We start from the raw sequence: 20,557 nt of genomic DNA, 5'->3' as shown, positions 1-20,557 counted from the left end.
TACAAGTATTACCTCTTGTATCAGTCAGGGTTCTTCAGAGAAGCAGGACAAGTAAGATGGAGATGTACACACATGAAAACATATGGGAGGTGGTGGGGGGCGGAGAGAGGAGGAGACAAGACACACACACACAGACGGGCATTTCAAGAACGTGTGTGATTGTGCAGGCTGGCAAGTTCAGAATGTACATGGCCAGCTGGTGATTAGAAACTCTTGGGCAGGAGTCAATGCTGTAGTCTTGAGGCAAAATTTTTTCTTTCTCAGTGAAACAACCTCCATTACGCTCTTGAGGCTCTTCAGCTGATTGGATGAAGCCCACACACATTTTGGGGATTATCTTTTTATTTAAAAGCAACTGACTGTGGACATTAACCACAACTACAAAATGCCTTCACGGCAACACCTAGGTTAGTGTTTAACTGAATAACTGGGTTATTCAATATAATCGCCCAACCACCTTGACACTGAAAACCATCACGCCTGTCCTGGGTGGTCCTCTGACATGCACAGAGGGGGCTAAGAATTCCTACGCAAGCTTTCAAGAGAAGCAGGAGTAGACTTAGGAAGAGCAGGATTGTCTAACAGAAAAGTAACTACCTGCCCTTTCTCAGGGACTCTCCATCCATAGGTGGGTCTGCTGTTCACACTACTCCCCTAGATGAGTTCTGTGACATAAACCTAGAAACATTTTGACCTAAGATCCAGTAAAGGGATCTGAGTGATCGGGGGAAAAAAAAAGAGACAGAGAGAAAACAAAGACACAGACTCCAAGCTCTCAAAAATAAAAAATAAAGCTCATTTATTAAGGAAAAGTTTAACACATGATCCGTGTGCAGAACCCAAAACAAAATCTTCATGAGTCCCTGCATGACCCGCATTTCTACACGTACCATTCAGAACGTACACATGCACACAGGCACATGACATACACGGGACTGTCTAGTTATCAAGACCCGCTGGATGGCAGTTTTTCATTTTCCTCTTGGTCACATATCCACTAACATGGTTTACAACAGAGTCACATAATTTTATTGTTCAGTAAATTTCAGTAAAACAAAACCACTTCCACAGCATCACCTTGATTGAAACAAAAGAACATGGCTGACAGCAGGCAACTTCACCATTACTCCCCACCGCGACTCTGGTAACCTCAGCTCAGCACCATTTATGTCCCCTGGCCAGGGAAAGACCCGGGGATTAAAGGACAGGGAAGAAATGTCACAGGCTGATGCCGTGAGTGCAAACAGCTTTGCAACTAGCAGGACTGTCTAAAAGTATTAACCATGATTTCAATATAAACCGTACTCTTTCCTTTCCTCTTAATGGTCTTGGAGATGCGTAATGTACCTTGGAAAATTAAATTCTAAGGCAGACTTGGAGCCGACTCCTGTACATCAAGTCAAGCCTTTTTAATTTTATTTCCACCAAGAAGCAGCTTTGTGTTCTGAGCTAGGTAGATGCCAGGGCTCACCTGAACATCCAATCAGCCATGAAATAAAACAAACTGATACAGACTCCCTTGCAGTGAGTAGTGAATAAAGAGAGCTGTAAACAGACATAAATTGAGATTCTGCACTTCCAAAAACACATGAGGCAAACATGTAGTGTTAAACAGAGATGCTGTTCTACAATTTAGGAAGGGAGAGATTTGAGGGAAAAAAAAGCCAGGCAGGAGAACAAGGAGGGGGAAAAGATTTTCCTAACATACCTGTTTGGAGATCATCACTTTAAGACAACTTTGCAAACTGCAAAGTTTGCCTTTCGTGGGGGTAGAGGGTAAACGGTGAGCATTATCAGCCAGTAAATCTGACTGGAAAGGTGACTGACAGAGGAGTTAAGCTGCAGGTTCTAGGCTAAGACACACCACACAGTCACATCCATCTGGCCAGGGTCTGTGCACATGAAGGGCTCTTAGCAGCACAACATAAATATAAATAATGCCACTTGTGAATGGTACAACTTCTAGAAAAAGTGACTAGAGGATGCCAGGTCACGCTGTTCCCAGCAAGAACCTGCATTTAAGGAGAGGTATACTGCCTGCAGGGAGTTGGAAACCTGCTCCTGATAGTGGCGTCTGCAGGAAGGAACAAGGGGCTCTGAGAAGCTACCTCTGGGCTGATGGAACCTGGGGCCGCCCTGGGGAGGCTGGAGAAGGACACAGAGTGAACAGCACTGGGCCAGAAAGCCCTATCGTTTACCTTTGGTCAGAAAGATGTGGCCCCACATCCCTGCAAGCCTTTGCTCTTTTGTTCCCTGATTGGTCTCCTACTTATGCTGGGGCTTCTTCACCAGAGACTAAAGCAGGGCCCAGGGAGAGGCTGCGAAGGAAGCAGGGAGGGAGCCCTGACTGAGAAGCCCTGTGGGCAGCAGACTAAGCTTCCCTGAGCTGGGCTCGCCAGCTGCTTCTGTAAAAGGAAGGGCTTCTTCCACTAAACCATCTGGCCAACCCTTTACTCGACAACTGACTGCTGTGCAACTGCACAAGCAGGAAGGTCCCCATGGCATCCACCTTGCCTGGGTCTCCTGAAGCAGCCATGTGATCAGGCTGCCCGAGAAGAAAAAGCACAGGAAGCTATCGAACAGGGCAAGGCCAGGCCAAGCTAGTTTCCTGAAGCTCCAAGGCTGCAGCAGTCTCTCCTACATACCAGGTTCCCTGGGCAGGGGCCCTGAAGCAATAGACATGGGGCCAAAAGACCTCAGGATCGTGCTGTCCAGTTGTCAGGTCCCAGCATCCCAGACTGGGTCTCAAGAGCCGCCTGGACAGGACTGCCTCTAGCTGTGCCCTGAGCACACAGAAGCCTCCACCGTGGAAGCTGTGGGTGGGACACATGTCTGAGCCCTTAATAGTGGCCCACACCTTCTCGATGGAAACAAATACTCAGGACCGCTCTGGAAAGACTGCTGGAGCCTGGGCTTGCAAATGGGAGTTAAAGGTTCTTGAAGTTACACTTTGGTAACCAGAAGTTACTCAGAAAGCTTGAGGCTCCAGAGGGCAGGGCCACTGCTACCTCCAGTTAGAACCCTGGTCACATGAGCACCTGTGAGTGACCACCAAAGAGCCGAAAGAATGGGGGAAAGTGTTCACTTTCCTAAGGGAGACCAGATCACCACTGACTGCATCTTCCTAAGTGAACAAATGATTAAGTAGGTCAGGTGTCACTGAATGAGAGAGTCTGGCTTTGGAACAGAAGAGAAAGAAAAAAGCTGGGGCTGTGAGGGTGGGTCCCAGCCCCCAAGAGCTTTGGTGAAACACAAAAAGTAAACCCCTGATAAAGGAGTGCTGCTCTCCCCACTTTCAGGTAAGAGGCGGGCAGGGGTGGAGGACAGCACGACCCTGTTACCTACACAGGAGCATGTGCGTGCACACACACACATACACAACTCAAGAGACGGAGATTCAGTGAACAGCCTTCTGTGATACCTGTCACACCAAGAGGGAAGAGGCAGCCGACAGCGCAATGGACATTTCCAAGCCTTCTCTGCAGTTTGTCCCCACACCTGATGGTTGACCTTGAGGTGAGTCAGCCCTGAGGCTGCCTCTTTTCTGATACCCAGGGAGGCATGCGGGGTTGGGGGTAGAGGGACAAGGGCACGATTAGTGTTCAGAACACAGGAGACCGAAGTCCCAACCAAGTGGTTCCATTAGAAGTCCAGATCCTGGAGGCAGCTTGGGGCTGGGTACTTTGCCCACCCGCCCTGTCCTCCAGGGCTTGTAAACAACCGAGCACCACATGCAGTGTCGGACCAGCTGCTGCAAACTCTGGGAACTGCCCTTCACACTGGCCTCATCTTCTCGTTCACAGCAAGAGTCGGGGTGTCCTCCTGGACGCTGCCGTGCCATCTGTCCGTCAGGAGCTGAGGTGGGGAACAGGTCTGAATGCACAAAGCGGCTGTTTTCTAAGCCTCCTATGGAGAGAAACCCACCCCACATCGCCATTCTTCCCCTCCGCTTCGTGCAACATCTCCTGAGTCCTTCCTGCCTTCTCAGGAGGAAATCAGGTTGGTTGATGGGAGGCAAGGTCCGTGACTCCCCACAGAGGTCCGCACTTCGATGGTCCTGACTAAAAGCTCTGGGGTCCTCGGCCAAGGGTGCTGAGGGCCTCCGTAGACACCTCCTGGACTCAGTTTCCTCTCAGAGGGAGGAGTTGAGTGAGAGTTTACTGAGGAAGGAAAAAGTTGCAAATAGGCCCAGATCTAGAGACAGAATCTAAAAACAAAAGCTGGTTTTAAATAAAATATAAATATTTTCAATTTTGGCAGCACTTGATATCTTTCAGCAGTTCGAGCAACTAAGATAACAGTATCGTGACCCATGCGAGGAAACCGGAGAGGAGGTGGTGTTGCCAAGGGTCACGGCAAGCCAGAGAAAGGCCAAAACCTCTAGCTTTGGGGGCTGGTTTTCAACTACTAGGTAGGCTCCACTACTGGGCGGAGACTTGAATAGGCAGGAGAATACTGAGGTAAAATATTTGGAAGAGAGCTAAGAGGTGGGCTTGGCTTGATAAAGAGGGGCATGCCCACATTATTTCATCTAGGCTTGGCCCGGGCAAGGAGAAAACATGAGGTGACAGACACTGAAATTTTTAGATAAAGTGAATTGTGCAACAGGGATAATTTGGAGAGGTGGGTCAGAAGGAGAAAGGCAGGCAGTGAAGGGAGGAGGTGGGATCAGGGAAAAGAGGTGAAAAGTTCCGGGTTAAAATAAGTACAAATAAACAGAGATGGCGCTGCCGCTAGAGGTACCTCCCATGCAGCAGCGAATCTGCTGCCCACGCCCTACCCTGTCTTCATCCCTACCTGACCCAGGGTACCTAGGAGCCAGGTAGGGGTTCCCAGACAGCGACCTTACCTTCCCCCAGAGCCTGGACCCTGCCTGAGGCTCTGGAGCCAGGTGCTGGGGGAACACACAGGGTGGAGTGGGCTGGTGCAGGGACGCACCCAGCCTGCTATACAAAGGCACTGGTGGAGTTGATGAAGATGGGAGCGCTGCTTGGCTGGATCAGCTCATACAGGGTCAGACACGTCCCTACCACAAAGCCCACGAAACCCAGGATGCTGATCAGGGCGTCCTTGACAATGGTGATGGGGCTCATGCCCTCCGAGTAGTAGGTGGTGATCTCCAGGAGGGGCGGGATGATGAGGGCCAGGGCACTGCTGCTCACGGAACCCACCAGGGAGATGACCAGGTCCAGGCGGGGGATGAGGATGGCCAAGATGCCTGTGGGAGAGAGGACACGCCTGTTGAGGACCACCCAGAGCTGGGAGAGACCGCCTTACCATTCAGCAAATCTAGCAAGTCCGTCTCACAGAAGGGGGAGCTCCAAGGAAGCCAAAACATCATCCAGCTCAATTTCTCATTGCACAGATGAGAAAACTGATGCCTGGAGAGGTGGCATAACCCAGGACTCACTGCAAGGTAGGCAGAACTGGGATGGGAACCCAGATCTCCCAGCTTCTCCTGTCACAGTCTGTGACTTCCATCTTTCTGAGGAAAAGGAGCCAAATTACATCCCAGGGCAATCTGGTCCTACTAAAGGACAGTGAGTGGAGAGCAGAAAAAGAGGTAGACCTTTTCTGAGCGACTGCTCATCTTCTTACCCCTGAGGTACCTCTGACACAAACCTCTCTACTTGAAAGACAAGAAATGAAATGGTGGGAATGGGGGGACCCTCCTTCTGAACAATCCCATGTAAGCCCCATGGCATAGAGCACTTTCACACAGCGAAAAGAAGCAGATCTGTGTGCAGGCTGACCTCAAGAGCGAAGCCCCCCACAATGACTGCATTCCTGTGTCAGGACAAGCCGGTGGCTTCCAGACCTGACACTTAGCCCGGGTGTATGTGAAGAAGGTGCAGAGATGATAAAGATGAAATGAGGACTGCGTGAGGAAACGCCACAGCTTTCCATAGCACACCAACACCTGTACCACCAGCCAGCTAGTCAGACAGTGCTGTTTAAATCCAAGCAGAGGACTTACTCCATTGCCCACTGACCCTATGACTTCCCCTAACTCAGCTCTCCACTCGGGGGGCGGGTAGTGGTGAAAGCCAATGTTTCATAGGTTTATTGAGGATTATGGGCTCTGGAATTGGGCACTAGTGTTTGGACTCTGGCTGTGTCTTGAGTGACACATGGCTCTTTTCTACTCCCCAGTTTTCTTGTTGATGAGATGAAGATATAAAAGCTCCCGTGATGATCAAAGGAGGTTACAGAGGCACTTAACAAAAGGCCTGGTGTACACCAGGCACACAATACAGTTAATATTATCAGCAGTAGTGTATATTTCGTTGCTCATGGCAAGTGCACCGTTAACTCGCTAATAATCAAATTATTTTGATGAATCGTCTTCCCCATTGCTGGGCTCCGGCCAGCAGTTCTGAGCATTGAGACAGTAATCCAGAGCACATCTATCTCCTCCCTGATCTCTATAAGAGACTCACACTGGACACAGTAGACTCACACTGCTAACTGCTGCTGAGGGTTTCAATTCTACATTCATTTCATAAAGCAGAAGCGAAGTCCAACTGCTCTGAGGAAGGCATCACAGTGGTGAGACGCCAGAACTTCTTAATCCTGTGCAGCCAACTGTACCCTCCAGATGGACTATTGGAATCAATTGCTGCTGCTTTGGGTGAGCACCAGATGAAAGCAGGGGCTACATTTAGAGGCCAGGTTTTAAGAGAAATACTCACTTTTTTGCCTGGAACACCACTCCATGCGGGAAGGCAAGAGGCAGGCTGGGAACTGGGATAAGCAGAGCCACGTCACCCGTCTCACATTCACTCACTCTGCAGTCGCGCCGTACAATAACGCCACTGTCACTAGCTATCCAAATCTGAATGAACTCGGTCCCTCAGTCACACCGGCCACACTGCAAGGACTCAACTGCCACCTGTGCCTCCTGGCTACTATCCTGGACAGCACAGACCTGGAGCACTCCCATCATGCAGAACGTCTACTGTCTAGCAGACAGCACTGGGAAACAAGCACTCGCTGAGCTGAATTCGCCTCTGCTCCATAGGTACAGACCTCCACAACATTATTATGGTCTCCGCGGAAAGACAGCCCTGAAGAATTTACATGATAGAAAGTGACAGAACTGGAACTAGGGCCTCAAGTACCTGATTCAGTAACATTATAGACCCAAAGATCAAGAAAATACAGAATGGTATGAGCAGGAGGAGGGAGAACAGGGGATCTGGCTGATCAGCAGAAAGATCCTGTCTGTGAAGAACTGAGGGGTTCAGATACCAGATTAGCTTTCCCAGAGACACACCACAATCATGAGGTAGAAAATCCAGTACAGGTCAGCCATGACCCCTCTCTGCTTTTCAGAGGACTCCAGACAAGGATTTTGAAGCCTGGTAACAAAAGGAGGTACAAGGAAAATGAGTTTCAGATCTGCCTATGCTGCCCAGGGTTTTACAACCTCAGGGCAATCCCTTCCTCTTTCTTTCTTCTACATTCAACCTTCATGGCAATTATCTCTGAATACCCTCACTGTTCTGAAGCCTTCAGAGTCTACCAAAGGTATAAGCTTTTAACTTGTTCTGCAAGTTTAAAATAGTCTGTTTCAGCCTTCAGCTATTTCTAACTAGAGTTGATGATGGCCCTCAAACCGTCAGGGTTGAGTTTGGAGGAAAGTTGGAAGTGTTTGTAGGTTGATGACAAAATGATGCTCTCATCACAGAAAACCTAAGACAACAAGAGCTGATCTGCTGTGTGACCTGGAGTAAGACACTTGCCCTCTCTGGGGTCTGGATCTCTCTGCCTAATGTTTAACCACACAGCGGTGGCTCCAGATGTTTCAGTTCAGGTGAGCAATGGGATGGAAACAGCTGAGGCAGTCATCAGATCTGGGCCTTGGAAAGGCTGGTATAAGGGTGTGGTTAAGGGTCGGGACTAAAAATCTAGGCTCCAACCCACCACTGACCAGTCAGTTACTTAACCTAGTTAAGACATCTTCCCTACTGCTAAATAGGGATGGTCAAATGAGATCATTCAGGTAAAGAACTTGGAGTTCTACACACATAACAAAGGCCTCATAAATGTTAGCTAACAGCATTATCCATTCCTGCTCAGGAGCAGGCTGCATGTGACCTGGGGTGTGGAATCAGCTCCCATTCTGAGCCTAACTTCATTTACCCATGGAGTAAGGTGACTTCATTAACACTGGATAACTTGCATTGCACTTGACTCTGAAATTTTAAGCAACTGCACAATGCAGATTTAGTCACTTGGGAATGTGTTCTGGAATATGTCCCTCAATTCACTGTCTGGGAAGTACCATGTGCTGCTCCAGAGTGATACAGCTGACTCACAGGATTCCATCTTAGAAGACATGGTCGGGCCAAAAATGTAACTTCTAGCCCCCCTGCCCCCGACTAGGGCTTCCCTGGTGGCTCAGTTGGTAACAAATCCATCTGCAATGCAGGAGACCCAGGTTCAATCCCTGGGTTGGGAAGATCCCCTGGAGAAGGAAAGGGCAACCTACTCCAGTATTCTTGCCTGGAGAATTCAATGGACAGAGAAGCCTGGCGGGCTACAGTCCATGGTGTCACAAAGAGTCAGACACGACTCGGCTATTAAACCACCGAGTCGCTCTGGTTTTGTACTATAAAAGGAAGTGTGAGTTATTCCTCCTGGTCCCCGGGATGCTCCAACCACTGAAGAGAAAGCAGGCGTTTATGCTGAGACAATAAGTCCCTGGAGGAGACAAGTCAGAGGACCTGCCTGGCCCCTCCCAGTGCTGAGGGTCTGTCCTCTCCTTTCCTCTTGCGTACTAGCCTGGAGGACAGATGGGTACTTCATGATATGAGCTAAATGGAGTCATGTGCTCCACTCTGATAAGAATTAAGTGAAAACAGAAAGAAACAGAAGCTTGCGAGATCAGAATCTTTTCTCAGACTGGATGGAAATGTTCCATTTCATCATGACTTTAAAATAGCAACCTGAAAACTTGTTCTTGACTTGACTACTGATATACAAGATAAGTATGTTTAACACAAATGTCCTTAATAGAGGTATTTTTTAAAGGGCAAAACTTTAAAAAGCCAGGACCACAGGGCTGCAAAGGGAGGACCCTCTTCCTGTCCTAGCTTGACCAGATACACAGTTGAACCCTAAATGCAGCCCGACACTGGAGAAACATAATGAGGGGAGAAGGCAGGAAGAATGAACTTCCCATTAGTTAATATGCTGGGGGAGGAGGAAGGGAGAGGGACCCAAACGGAGGACCTAATAACCAAGGCCTCTGTTTACCAAACACCAGGCAAACTCAGTTCAATTCAGTCGCTCAGTCATGTCCAACTCCTTGCGACCCCATGGACTGCAGCACACCAGGCTTCCCTGTCCAGGCAAACTAGATTTCACTAATTCCAGAGATGGGAATCAGGTACTCAGGAAAGATATGGGAGCAACTAAAACCTCTTCTAACACTGAATGTCTTTACTCCATGAGTTAAAGCCCTTAAGAAAGAGAAATCCAAGAAGGCAGATACCTGAGGAAGCAGCCAACTGGGAACCCCCTCTCCCTGTGCTGTGCTGTGCTTAGTTGCTCAGCTGTGTCTGACTCTGCAACCTCATGGACTATAGCCCGCCAGACTTCTCTGCCAATGGGAATTCTCCCGGCAAGATTACTGGAGTGGGTTGCCATGCCCTCCTCCAGGAACCCTCTCCCTACTCCCCCACAGAAAGAGCATCTCACACAAAGAAGGTCAAAGACAGCACTCTCCCCACTGGCAGTTCCCCAGCCCCCTGCAGCAGCCTAGCTGTGACATGAACAGCTTCGCTGTTGCCCTGAGGACGAGCAGATCACATGATTAGTCAAGAGGGCTCCAATGGTATTGCAAAACATCTTCCTTTTGGGTTAAGAGACACTGAAAACGTGATCTTTTAACTGCTGAAGCAGCAGGAGGCCAACGGCCATGTTCAGAGAAGGAACTGACTGGAATTCTGAGCCTGTGGTTTTAGACCACAACAGAAAGAGCTGACTTACGCACAGAGCAGAGAAAGCACTTAAGAGACAAACACGCTGACAGAAGGCCCTTGGACACTTACCGCTCCTGTGTCCAGAAGTGCTTACTGCTGTTATCACCACCAGTGTGGATGAAGCTCATCTGTGTGACTCTCAAACGGCTAGAAATCTGTCTTTAAAATTAATAACAGTCTTGGACAGAATGTATAATTTCCTTTAGTGGGAGCATAAATTTTAAAAACAATACAAAAACAAGGGAAACCACCTACATGTCCACTGTTAAAGGAGTAGTTTCGTAAACATGACCTACCGATACAATGGAATATCATGCAGTCATAAAAAGTATTTCCAAAGATATGCACAGTCATGAGACAATTTTAAACCAAATGCCAAAGACAAAATCACATGTATATGAGGACTGCAATTATTTATAAAAAGCGCCCATGGGGATTAACACAGAAGATAAAATGCAAAAAAGTTATTTTAAGTCACTGGGATATTGGGAATTTCTTTTTCACTTACTCTAGATCTAGACAATCTTCAAACGCTTTTATTACATTAACTTTTTTTGGAGTAATATTTTGGTAGGAATTTAAAATCAAGCTCAAAGTACTAGTGCAGAATGACAGAGTTTTAGACATGAAGTGAGGGGATCCCTTTCACATCTTACAAATGAAGAAACTGAGGCCTCATGACCGAGCCCGTGGTGGAGATTGGGGCTCAGAGCACAGTTAGTGCTGCTGCTCTCTTTCTTTGTAGCTGCAAGACCGAGATGTGTAGGAGGCCAAAAGGGGTGGAGAAAGCCGCTTTGTTTGGACCTGGAAGCTTCATCCTCTAAAGAGTCTGGCTGCTTGGACTGCTTTATATTCTAGGCTGATACATCTCCTAACTGAGATGGTTGTACTGCTATTCTGTCTTCAATAACAGGTTTATGACATTCTCATACCTAACTGAAATAAAATGTGTCATGTGGCAAATGCCACAGCAGATCAGTTCAAACCACTGGAGGACAGGTTAGCGCCTCAAGGAATCCAAAGAAACTACTCTTTGCACATCTCTGGCCTCTTTCAGGTGGAGCAGCCTCTCCCAGCCTCTCCTACACAAGGTCTGGACATAAGGTGATCTGCTAGGTCTGCATGGCCAAACATATGGGCTGGAAGAAACTACTGTCCCATATAAAATTGTAACAAAATGAGCACCAATCTCTGACATGCATATTTTTCTTTCCTTTCCTCTCCAAAAGTGTGAAATAAAGCATCAAAAAAGTAGACATGGTCATCTTTGGCAGATGGGGAAGAGTGGTTGAATTCTAAGTGGAAAAAAAAATGAGGCTGAACCAGATTTTCCTGCTTCCCTTGGGGATGGAGGGTGAGGAGGTGGAGAGAAAGTTGGGGAGAAAACAAGAAAATAGCCCAAACAGCAATAATACAAGCTGCCATTAAAATTTATGGGTGTAAATGAAAACAGTTACATCAAAGATCTAAAATCATATACCAATTAACCTTTGGCCAAAGGATCTGAAGTTACAAAGATACAAAAACAAAATGAACTTAGATAAATGCAATTAAGTTGGTGCTACAGTAAAATACTGCTCCCGAATCCCACAATAACTTCAAAGTCTCCAGGGAAGGCAAGAGAGGCTGAGCACTCAGAGATGAAGGGGTTGCACCCTTTAATAGGATGACGATGCAAGGTCAAGTCACAAGAGATCACAGGAGAAAGGGAAAACAACCCATTGCGCTTGAAGATCAAAAGCAGCTCGTATCCTCTGAGCGTCACACCGCAGAAGGGAGGTGAGACCCACAGACAGAGCCAGGGAAAGCGAAGTGAAAATCAAGAGGCATTTAAGGATAGCATGAGGTCTGTGAGTCAGGATTGCTGGATCCCGCGGGGTGCAGCGGAGAGGAACCTGGCAGGAAGCGAGACATATGCTACCGGAGGCTGAGCCAAACTTGAGAAGAAAATGGGGCGGTGAGAGGAGCCAGGGCCAGCTCAGTGCCCCAGCTCTTCCAGCAGGGACAACACATGTACACAGATAGCCCTACTTTCTCTACAGTAACCACTCCGAAACAAAGCCCATTATTTGAGCTATCCCTATCCTTTCTTCTAGTATCTGTTGGACTCAAGAATCGGGGCCTTAGAGTTGACATTATGAACACCGTGCACATGGGTGCTGTCTCCTCAACACTCAGATCTAATTCCTCTGTAGAGGAAATACACATGCTTGATCAAAGCCTTCAGGGTTGCCGGCAAGAGACAACAGTAAAATCTAGGAGAGTACAAGCCTCTGATCTTATCACACATTCAGGTGCTTTACTGGAAAGTCAAAGCTGTACCCTGCACATTCCTTCCTTTCAATCACTTTGGGGCAGCAGTGGCCTCCAGGCAGTGGGCTGTTTTCCAGGCTGGTCTAAGGAGATAGCCCAAAGGGCTGTCCAGTTAAAAATATGAGAAGTCAGATTCCTGGTTGCCATCAGCTCTCTGGGGCTGGTGAAACCAAGGTGTGCACTCTGCTACCCAGGTCCAGCCTACAAGAACACCTCAGCAGGAGAGCTGCGCAAGATTAAATAGGAAGGTCTTCAGGTCTCAGCTCCAGTGAGTTCCTTCCATGCAGACCTGGGACACTGAGCTTTCACCCACTGCCCTAGAAGTAACATCAGGAAGGTACCTGTAGGTGGCTGGGGGAGGGCCATCCTGGGATGGGCGCCAGTCTGCTCCCCACATCTACGTGGGTGGGAGGAAAGGATGACAGCCTCTTGCTTGCCCTGCTCTTGCTAACAGTCAACCAATGAAGTCATTTCAAACTTTCCAGACTATGAGCGCACGTTAGACAACTATCAAATCATTCATCCCTAAAACACTCCATTCTGGTCCAATGAACAAATATCGTATATTAACACATACATGTGGAATCTAGAAAGATGGTACTGAGGAACCTGTCTGCAGGAAAGGAATGGGGATGCGGAAGTAAGAACAAACCTGTGGACACAGCTGGGCAGGGATAGAGTGGGACGAATGGAGACAGCAGCGTAGACATATGTACACCATCATGTGTAAAATAGCTGGTGAGGAGTTGCTATACAACACAGGGAGCCCAGACTGGTGCTCTGTGATGACCTAGAGGGGTGGGGGGCGGGGGAGGGAGGCTCAAGAGGGAAGGGATACATATATAACTATGGTGGATTTGTATTGTTGCAACCAGAAACCAACACTACGTTGTAAAACAACTTTCCTCCAATTAAAAAATAACTTAAAAAAAAACTAATTAAAAGAAATATAGACCAGCTTTACTTCAAAGACAGAGGCTTGGACTGCATACTTTAAGGAAAGTTCCAATATGATAAGCAAAGATGTCTCTTTTCCCAAGAGAGTAAAATGTTTTAAAAAAAAAAAAAAACAACTAACCATGGCCAAAAAGAGACATACATCTGTGATTCAAGTATTTCAATTTAGAAAGAAACTGTAAATCTCTTAAAATTTAAATTAGATATTACAGACCAATTTATTCAAGAATTATTTTATCAACTTCACAGGAGCTTCAAAAAAATAATTTATTTTTGAATTATACCAGTTTTAACCAAGAACAAATAAGGCGCTATCTTGTCTCTCAGCTCACACTCCTGGTATGTGGTCAGAAGAGAGGAATTAAATACAAAGTAATAAAGCAAACACCTAGGGTAGTCAACAGAAATTTTCTAAGAAACAGATTTTAGGGAGAACACCATCCAAAAGTATCTAGAATAATATCAGGCAGTCTCAAAATGCAATCCAAGGAATAGACTGTCACACTGAAAACACGATTATTTGAAATAAACAAAGATACACCTGCTATCAAAGAACTTACAGTACTCATTATGCATGTGTGTTAAATGGATCTCTTTTAAACTTTTGCCATATTTCATACAGAATAATTGCACCCGTTTACGAAGCATCATGACCATTGCCATTACATTTTAGGCTGTCTCTATAAAGAAACTACCACTCCTGTTCCTGTATCCTTTAGAGCATGTCTATAATCAATTCAGTCCCTCCGCAGACATGCCTCAACTCTGATGCTGAGACAGTGCCCAGAGTTCCCTGCTCACACAACACTGGCTACGACACAGGCCCTCTCTCACAAAAGCCCTGGGGACTGGGCGCCCTCTGGGGAGAAAACAGACAAGGTAATGATCTTGTCTTCTACTCACACGTCAGACAGACCAGCACAGTGCGCACGGAGAGATCTATCACCAGTTCACAGTGCTCAGGCCCACGGGCCACAAAGAAGGGGATGATGATCTCGGCAGGGACGTAGAACTGGAGGGCGTAGGTGAAGAAGATGCCGACGGAGTAGAGCAGCTTAACTGACTGGTACAGCCTGCAGAGAGAGTCGAGACACACTCAGAGCCAGCTGTGCACACTCACACACCCAGCAGTGAGAGTGCAAAATGGCTCTGTGGTGATTTGGCCGTATCTCTCCAAGTTACAAACGCATGTCTCCTTTGGATGAGCAATTTCAGGTCTAGGGATTTATCCTATAGCTATACTTGTACATGCACACATAAACTTACAGGAAAAATATGTCACTGCAGCTCTAAGTCTGAAAGATTAAAGAGTTCCAATGTTAATCGGTAGGGAATTGGTTAAATAAATCATGGCACCCCGATGTGCTCAGGCGTGTCTGACTCTTTGTGACCCCATAGATTGTAGCCTGCCAGGTTCCTCTACCCATGGAATTTTCCAGGCAAGAAACTGGAGTGGGTTGCCATTTTCTACTCCAGGGTATCTTCCCGACTCAGGGATCCAAACCATGTCACTTGCATCTCCTGGATTGGCAGGTAGATTCTTTACCACTAGCGCCACCTGGGAAAACTGGCATTCCCACAGAAGTGTTCAAAAGTAGGAGAAAGAACTCCGGTGCTGATACGAAACTACCCCCATGACATAAATTGAAGTGAAAAAAAGCATGAAGCAGAACAGTGTAGACAGTATGGTACCCACTGTCTAAAAAAGGAAAAAGAAGGAAAATCACCCCCTTTCAGACACACGTACATGTGACATTCCTATATACGCCAAGTATCTTGAGGAGGAAACACAAGAAACCTCTGAAATGGAAAATTGTAAAACAGGGGTCCTGAAGAGCCAAGTGGAAACCTAATATTTTCTGTATGCCCTTTGAACATTTGGAATCTTTTCCACGGGCATATGGCCTTTAACAAATAAAAACAGAGACCAACATGACATGGTAAAAATTAATAAACAAAACATTTTTAAAAGGCAAGAAAAAAAGGAGTAAACAGCAGGAAAAAAATACAATTCAAATGCAACAAGCCTTTTCATATCTTTCCCATCCAACGCGGTGCTCCCAAGAATCAGATGGTGACCACACAGAATGAATAGGCAGGAACAAAAGCCATCTTTCCATCCCACTAGGGCTGGCTACGATCCTACCACTGCTTCATGGGAGGCTGCTCAGAGAGACTGCTAACCTACCATGGGACACGTCTATCTTATCCCAGACCTAGGACAGTGAAGAGTAGAAAAAAGATCTGTCTGATCAGTAAGTATTCAGATTTGACATGCCCATTAAAGAGAAGGCCATCCTGCCCCTAAGCAAAGTTCCACTTCAAAGAAGACCCTCATGCATTACCAGCAAGAAACTGTGGCCTCCCTCCCTTGCTGGAAATCTATTTAAAAGTGGTGATTATAGGGACTTCCTGGTGATCCAGAGGTTAAGACTTCGCCTTCCAGTGCAGAGGACGTGGGTTCAATCCCTGGTCGGGGAGCTAAGATCCCACATGCCTCAGGGCCAAAAAACCAAAACATAAAACAGAAGCAATATTGTAAAAATTCAATAAAGACTTTTTTTAAAAAGTGATTATACTGTTCACGGTGTGCACTGACTTTCTCTGTGGTTGAACTTAATACCTAGAAGATGTTCTAATGCTATAAGCAGGAGAACACCCTGGGAGAGACTGAGATTGACAAAAGGTCTTTTGCTCCAAGAATACATAATTAAAAACCCTTTGGGAAAAAACCAGCTAGCAGCTCTATAATTAAACTCAGTGCAGCCCCAAAGCCTTCTGGAGTGCTGGGAAATCTAGATTCAGGATAGCCACCTGCTGGGACAGCCAAATAAATCATACCCAAAGGGAGGCAGAAAGATTAGGGGACCTGGGGTGGAAACATCAGAGGAAAGAAGACAGATGCTCGCCTATGGCTTCAGATTATGTCGGCTGCTTCTGCTGCTCCTGATCCATTTATCTTCAGTTATGCTGAGCTATTACTTGACTCTTCTCTTTTGAAAAGGCATGAATATTTGGAAATTGAAAAGCAGGCATTAGAGGGAAAGAGAAAGACTTTTGGGAGAAAACAGCCCACTTCAGGGTTACCACTTGTCTGCTGATCAGGGTGACCAGTATTAAACACTGATCCTACTGAAAAAATACTTTTCTCAATTTCCTCAGTCAGTCCTTGTACAATGACTCACCCATTATACCTCTAAAACCAGGCCAACCTGAAAGGTTATTCTGATCCCTAGGGCATTCGACAAGCTTTACAGCATCTGCTCACGGCTGCTGTCTGCAATGAAATTTTAATCTTCCAAAAAGAATTGCTGCTTAGGACACACCCTCTGACATTTACCTTTTCGGGAAGGATTTCAGTATGTCTTGGTCGTTCTCTGCAGTACAGCAATCATGACTTAGGGAAAGTGAGATACAGAAGGGTTCCCAGCCCATGGTGAGAGGCTCGCCTGCACCTGCGCACGGAGCAAGTGACAGTCCTGGGACAGGCACAGCAGAAGCTGCGGACCAGGCAAGGCTGCCCTCCGCTTTCCTTATGTATCTGGAAAGGTTCGAGGTCAGTGGACTGGATGCTTGACCCTTCTGGGCTCAGATCTCCTGGGAGAAGTGGCACCATCAGTCAGTGGATCAATCAATCCACGAGGCATCTGTCTCCATCAGAACGACTCATCCAAACAAAGTACAAAGCTCAGCACCATCCTATTCTCCATAGTGCCAGTACAGCAGTACCAAGCTCACGCATGTTATTTGATCTGCATGACAATTCTGACAGAAATGACTAGTCTTAGTCCCCAGAAAGGGGAACTGAGGCAGTGGGAAGCTGTGACCTGTCCAAGGCTATAGAGAGCTGGGACAAAGCAGATCACCTCTATCCTCTGTGCTCCAGTGGCTTTCTGGTGAGCTCTCCTCATTTATAAAGGCCTCACCGACTCAGCAGTTAGTCCTCCCTTTTTGTTCAAAAAATCTTCACTTGGTTTTGACTGTATGCCAGGCATTGTGCCAGGGGGCTGGGGTAACATGAATGAAGCTTATAATGTAGGGAGAGCACGGCACAGGTAAACAGACAACCACAACACAATGGAATAAAGACTGAGACAGGATCCTCATGGGACCCCGCGGCAGCAGAGAGGAGGGCCACTGACCTAGACTTGACGTTTCAGTCGGTGAGACATTAGAGAATTTCTCAAACAGAGTGACTCCCAGCATGAGGCCTCTTCACTGAGAAGGAGCTAGATGGGGGTGGAGCTAGAGCCTGAGCGGCCCTCACTGCATCTCAGGGTTTCCTCTTCATCGTTAAGAACTAAGGGAAGGTTCTGTGCCCTCTCAACAGGGGAATGCATGACGGGACTGAGGGTTAGATGGCTCCCACAGGCAACAGGAGAAGAACAGATATGAGAGTCAGACTCAGGCAGGGAGACCAGCCAAAAGGCTTGATGGGCAGCCAAGGAGGATGGTGCTGATCTGGGGAATGGGGGCACGAAGGGGCTAAAGTGAAGTGGGCTGATTTAAGAGATAAGGAGGAGGAAAAATACACATTATGACCCTTATTGATTTTTTAAAAAAACCAGTGCTCCTAGGATTCCCTCCTTCCCTACATACCAACAGTTGGGCAGGTTAAGAGTTATGCTGCCTTGGATGTTAGCTCCAAAATGCAGGTAACCCAGAATCCCCAGGCTGACATAGAGGGCAGTGACGATAGCCATTCCCACATAGAGGATGAGCGAAAATTTCTTAGGATCCTTCATTTTGTTTTCAAGGGGCAGAACCTAAGAGAATAGTGAGAGATGAGAAAGCACCATTAATGGCCAACAACAATAATCCAGTAATATTCTCAGAAAAATGTAACCTCTTTTTCCCCAGAATTTCCCCAAAGCCCACCTGTTGTTTACTAGACAGACAAATGTAAGCTGTTCATCAGACATTATGCTTGCAGACTCTGGGAGATGGTGAAGGACAGGGATGCTGCAGTCCATGGGGTTGCAAAGAGTTAGACACAACTTAGCAACTGAACAACACTTGCCAAGCTGGAGGAGCTTTGGAGCCTGCTGTCTAAGCAGGAAGTCCCAAGAGGTATGGTGGGCAGGCCCGGAAGCCAGGACTCCTGTTGCAGGTTGGCTCTCTGCCTCCTGTGGGTTGGGAGTGCTTTTGCACCCTGAATGCACGTGCACAGCACCCAACAAGCCCTCTCCCATCATGCCCACTCAGCATGATGAGCAAGAGACCCAGCGGTGGCCCAGGCCAACTGTACCTCGACTGAGATCATGGCTCTGCTAAGCTGTCCCAAGAATGCAAAATGCAGGTCAAGGAAAACTGCCACTCCAGTTCCCAGAAACTGTTTCCTTACCTCAAAGGGGTGGGCACTAGCAGTGACAAGTGAAACCTCCAACTTAGAGAAACTGAGGTGCTAGGGGCGGCATGACCTAACAGAGGATCCTGGAGGCTGAAGTTTGTGGGGATGCATAACAAAACCCAGTTTTCAGACTCCTATTTCAAACCACTGACCCTGCAGCCTCCTCCCTCACAGCAGAGGATTTTCTTTAACATTTGCTAAAGCCAAGGAAAGGCCTTTTATTTGCAGTTTTTTAATACTTAAAATTTTATTATGAAAAAGTTTCTAAAAATTCTATTGAAGTATGGTTGATTTACAAAGTTGTGTTTAACTTCTGCTGAACAGTGATGTGACTCAGTTATACATATACATATTCCTTTTCGCATCCTTTTCCATTATGGTTTATCACAGCATGTACTTCCCTGTGCTATACAGTAGGGCCTTGTTGTTTATCCATCCTACACATAATAATCTGCATCTGCTAATTCCAAACTCCCTTTTCCCCAACCCCCACCTACTCCGCCCCCGGTAACCACAAGTCTGTTATATTTGTGAGTCTGTTTTTGTTTCGTAGATATGTTCATTTTAGATTCCATATGTAAGTATCTTTATGACTTACTTCACCTAGTATCGTAATTTCTAGTTGCATCCATGTTGCTACAAATGCATTATTTCATTCTTTTTAATGGCTAAATAATATCCCTGTGTGTGTTTATGTGTGTGTGTATTCATTATCCATTTATCAGTTGATGGACATTCAGGTTGCTTACATATCTATTGTGAATAGTGCTGTTATGAACATAGGGGTGCATGTATTTTTTTCAAATTTTGTCTGGGTATATATGACATGTATAACCCACGACTGGGACTATTAGATCATATGGCAACTCTATTTTTAGTTTTCTGAGGAACCTCCATACTATTATGAAAGGCATTTTATGAAGAATGGTTCATACAGGGAACAGGGAAAAGACCAAATGTGCCTATGACTACCTCCATGATCTGCTATCAACCACATCTGGCTGGGCTGTTGCAGGAAAAGCAACTTAGGGAAACATCTATCTGGCCCCTTCCTCTGTCTTTGATCTTGTCATTGTGCCCATTTTCCACAAGTGCCTCTGGCCACCAGACAGAGCACGTCTCAGCCAGACCCACCGGCAGACGGCAGACACCATGAGCCTGCTGTTGGCCCACAGCTACCGGGTACATCACAGCTCTGCATCTCCAACTGACCTTCAGCATCCCCCACACCAGATCAAGGGGCTCAAGCTTCAGTTGATCCACAATCCAACAAGAAACAGTTTCTAAACTTTCCTTTGGTTTCTTTCTATGGGGAGTCTTGGGAGCCAGAGGACAGGGAGCCCATCTCCTTCAGGCCAGCCAGTCTGGACCAGGGGTGCAGAAACACAGAGAGCACGGGAAAGCTCAGTGAGCCCAGAGCTTTTCCTGGTCACGCCCAACAACCCTCAGATCCGGCCTAAGAGTCAAAACAGCCATATCTCTATTTTAAAAAGAGAAAACACCAACAAATCTTGAATTAACAGATAAAGACGGTAACAGAATGACTTTATCTGAGCCCCTGCTGATGAAATGAAGCAAAGAACAACTTCTGCCCTGTGCTGCTAGGGAGAGCTGATAAATTCAGCACAATGTTCCTTAAGAACCCAGGGTCCCTGAGCATCTTTCCACATTCACTCAGCCTCTTCTTTCCAGATCTGAGTGCTTCAAAGCTCTTTATCCTACTGTAATATGGGTCCCTTGAGGCCTCTGCCTGAGCAGCAGGGAAACCATATATGTTTGTGAATCAAGGTGAGATGTTCTTCTTGGGCAATGAGAAGCCCCAAGGGCAAGCACCAGGGAAGGTTTAAAACCTCAGAACAGTCACATACACCTGCTCACTCAAAAAGTCTCTCCCATGATGTTACGAGTCATATTAACACATTCTATTGACATCATCAGGGCAATTCTC

The 20,557-nt window shown here is 46.8% G+C and overlaps 1 protein-coding gene across 3 annotated transcripts in view; it reads right to left on the bottom strand.

Moving 5' to 3' along the window:
• Positions 1–775: 775 nt before the first annotated feature.
• The window catches only part of SLC36A1 (solute carrier family 36 member 1), a 49,981-nt gene continuing 30,199 nt past the window's right edge, over positions 776–20,557 (bottom strand). For all 3 annotated transcript variants that reach the window (XM_070374654.1, XM_005898215.2, XM_070374656.1), the window contains 3 exons: positions 17,859–18,025; positions 14,163–14,332; positions 776–5,218 (listed from right to left, as the gene is read on the bottom strand). In XM_070374654.1, coding sequence (XP_070230755.1) covers positions 4,947–5,218; positions 14,163–14,332; positions 17,859–18,025 — 609 coding nt within the window. In that variant the 3' untranslated portion in view covers positions 776–4,946. The remainder of the gene's footprint in view (positions 5,219–14,162; positions 14,333–17,858; positions 18,026–20,557) is intronic.

The sequence above is a fragment of the Bos mutus genome, chromosome 7 (assembly GCF_027580195.1).
Source record: "Bos mutus isolate GX-2022 chromosome 7, NWIPB_WYAK_1.1, whole genome shotgun sequence".
Classification (NCBI taxonomy): domain Eukaryota; kingdom Metazoa; phylum Chordata; class Mammalia; order Artiodactyla; family Bovidae; genus Bos; species Bos mutus.
Note: the sequence above shows the minus strand (reverse complement) of the source record. Positions and strands in the feature narration are given on the sequence as shown.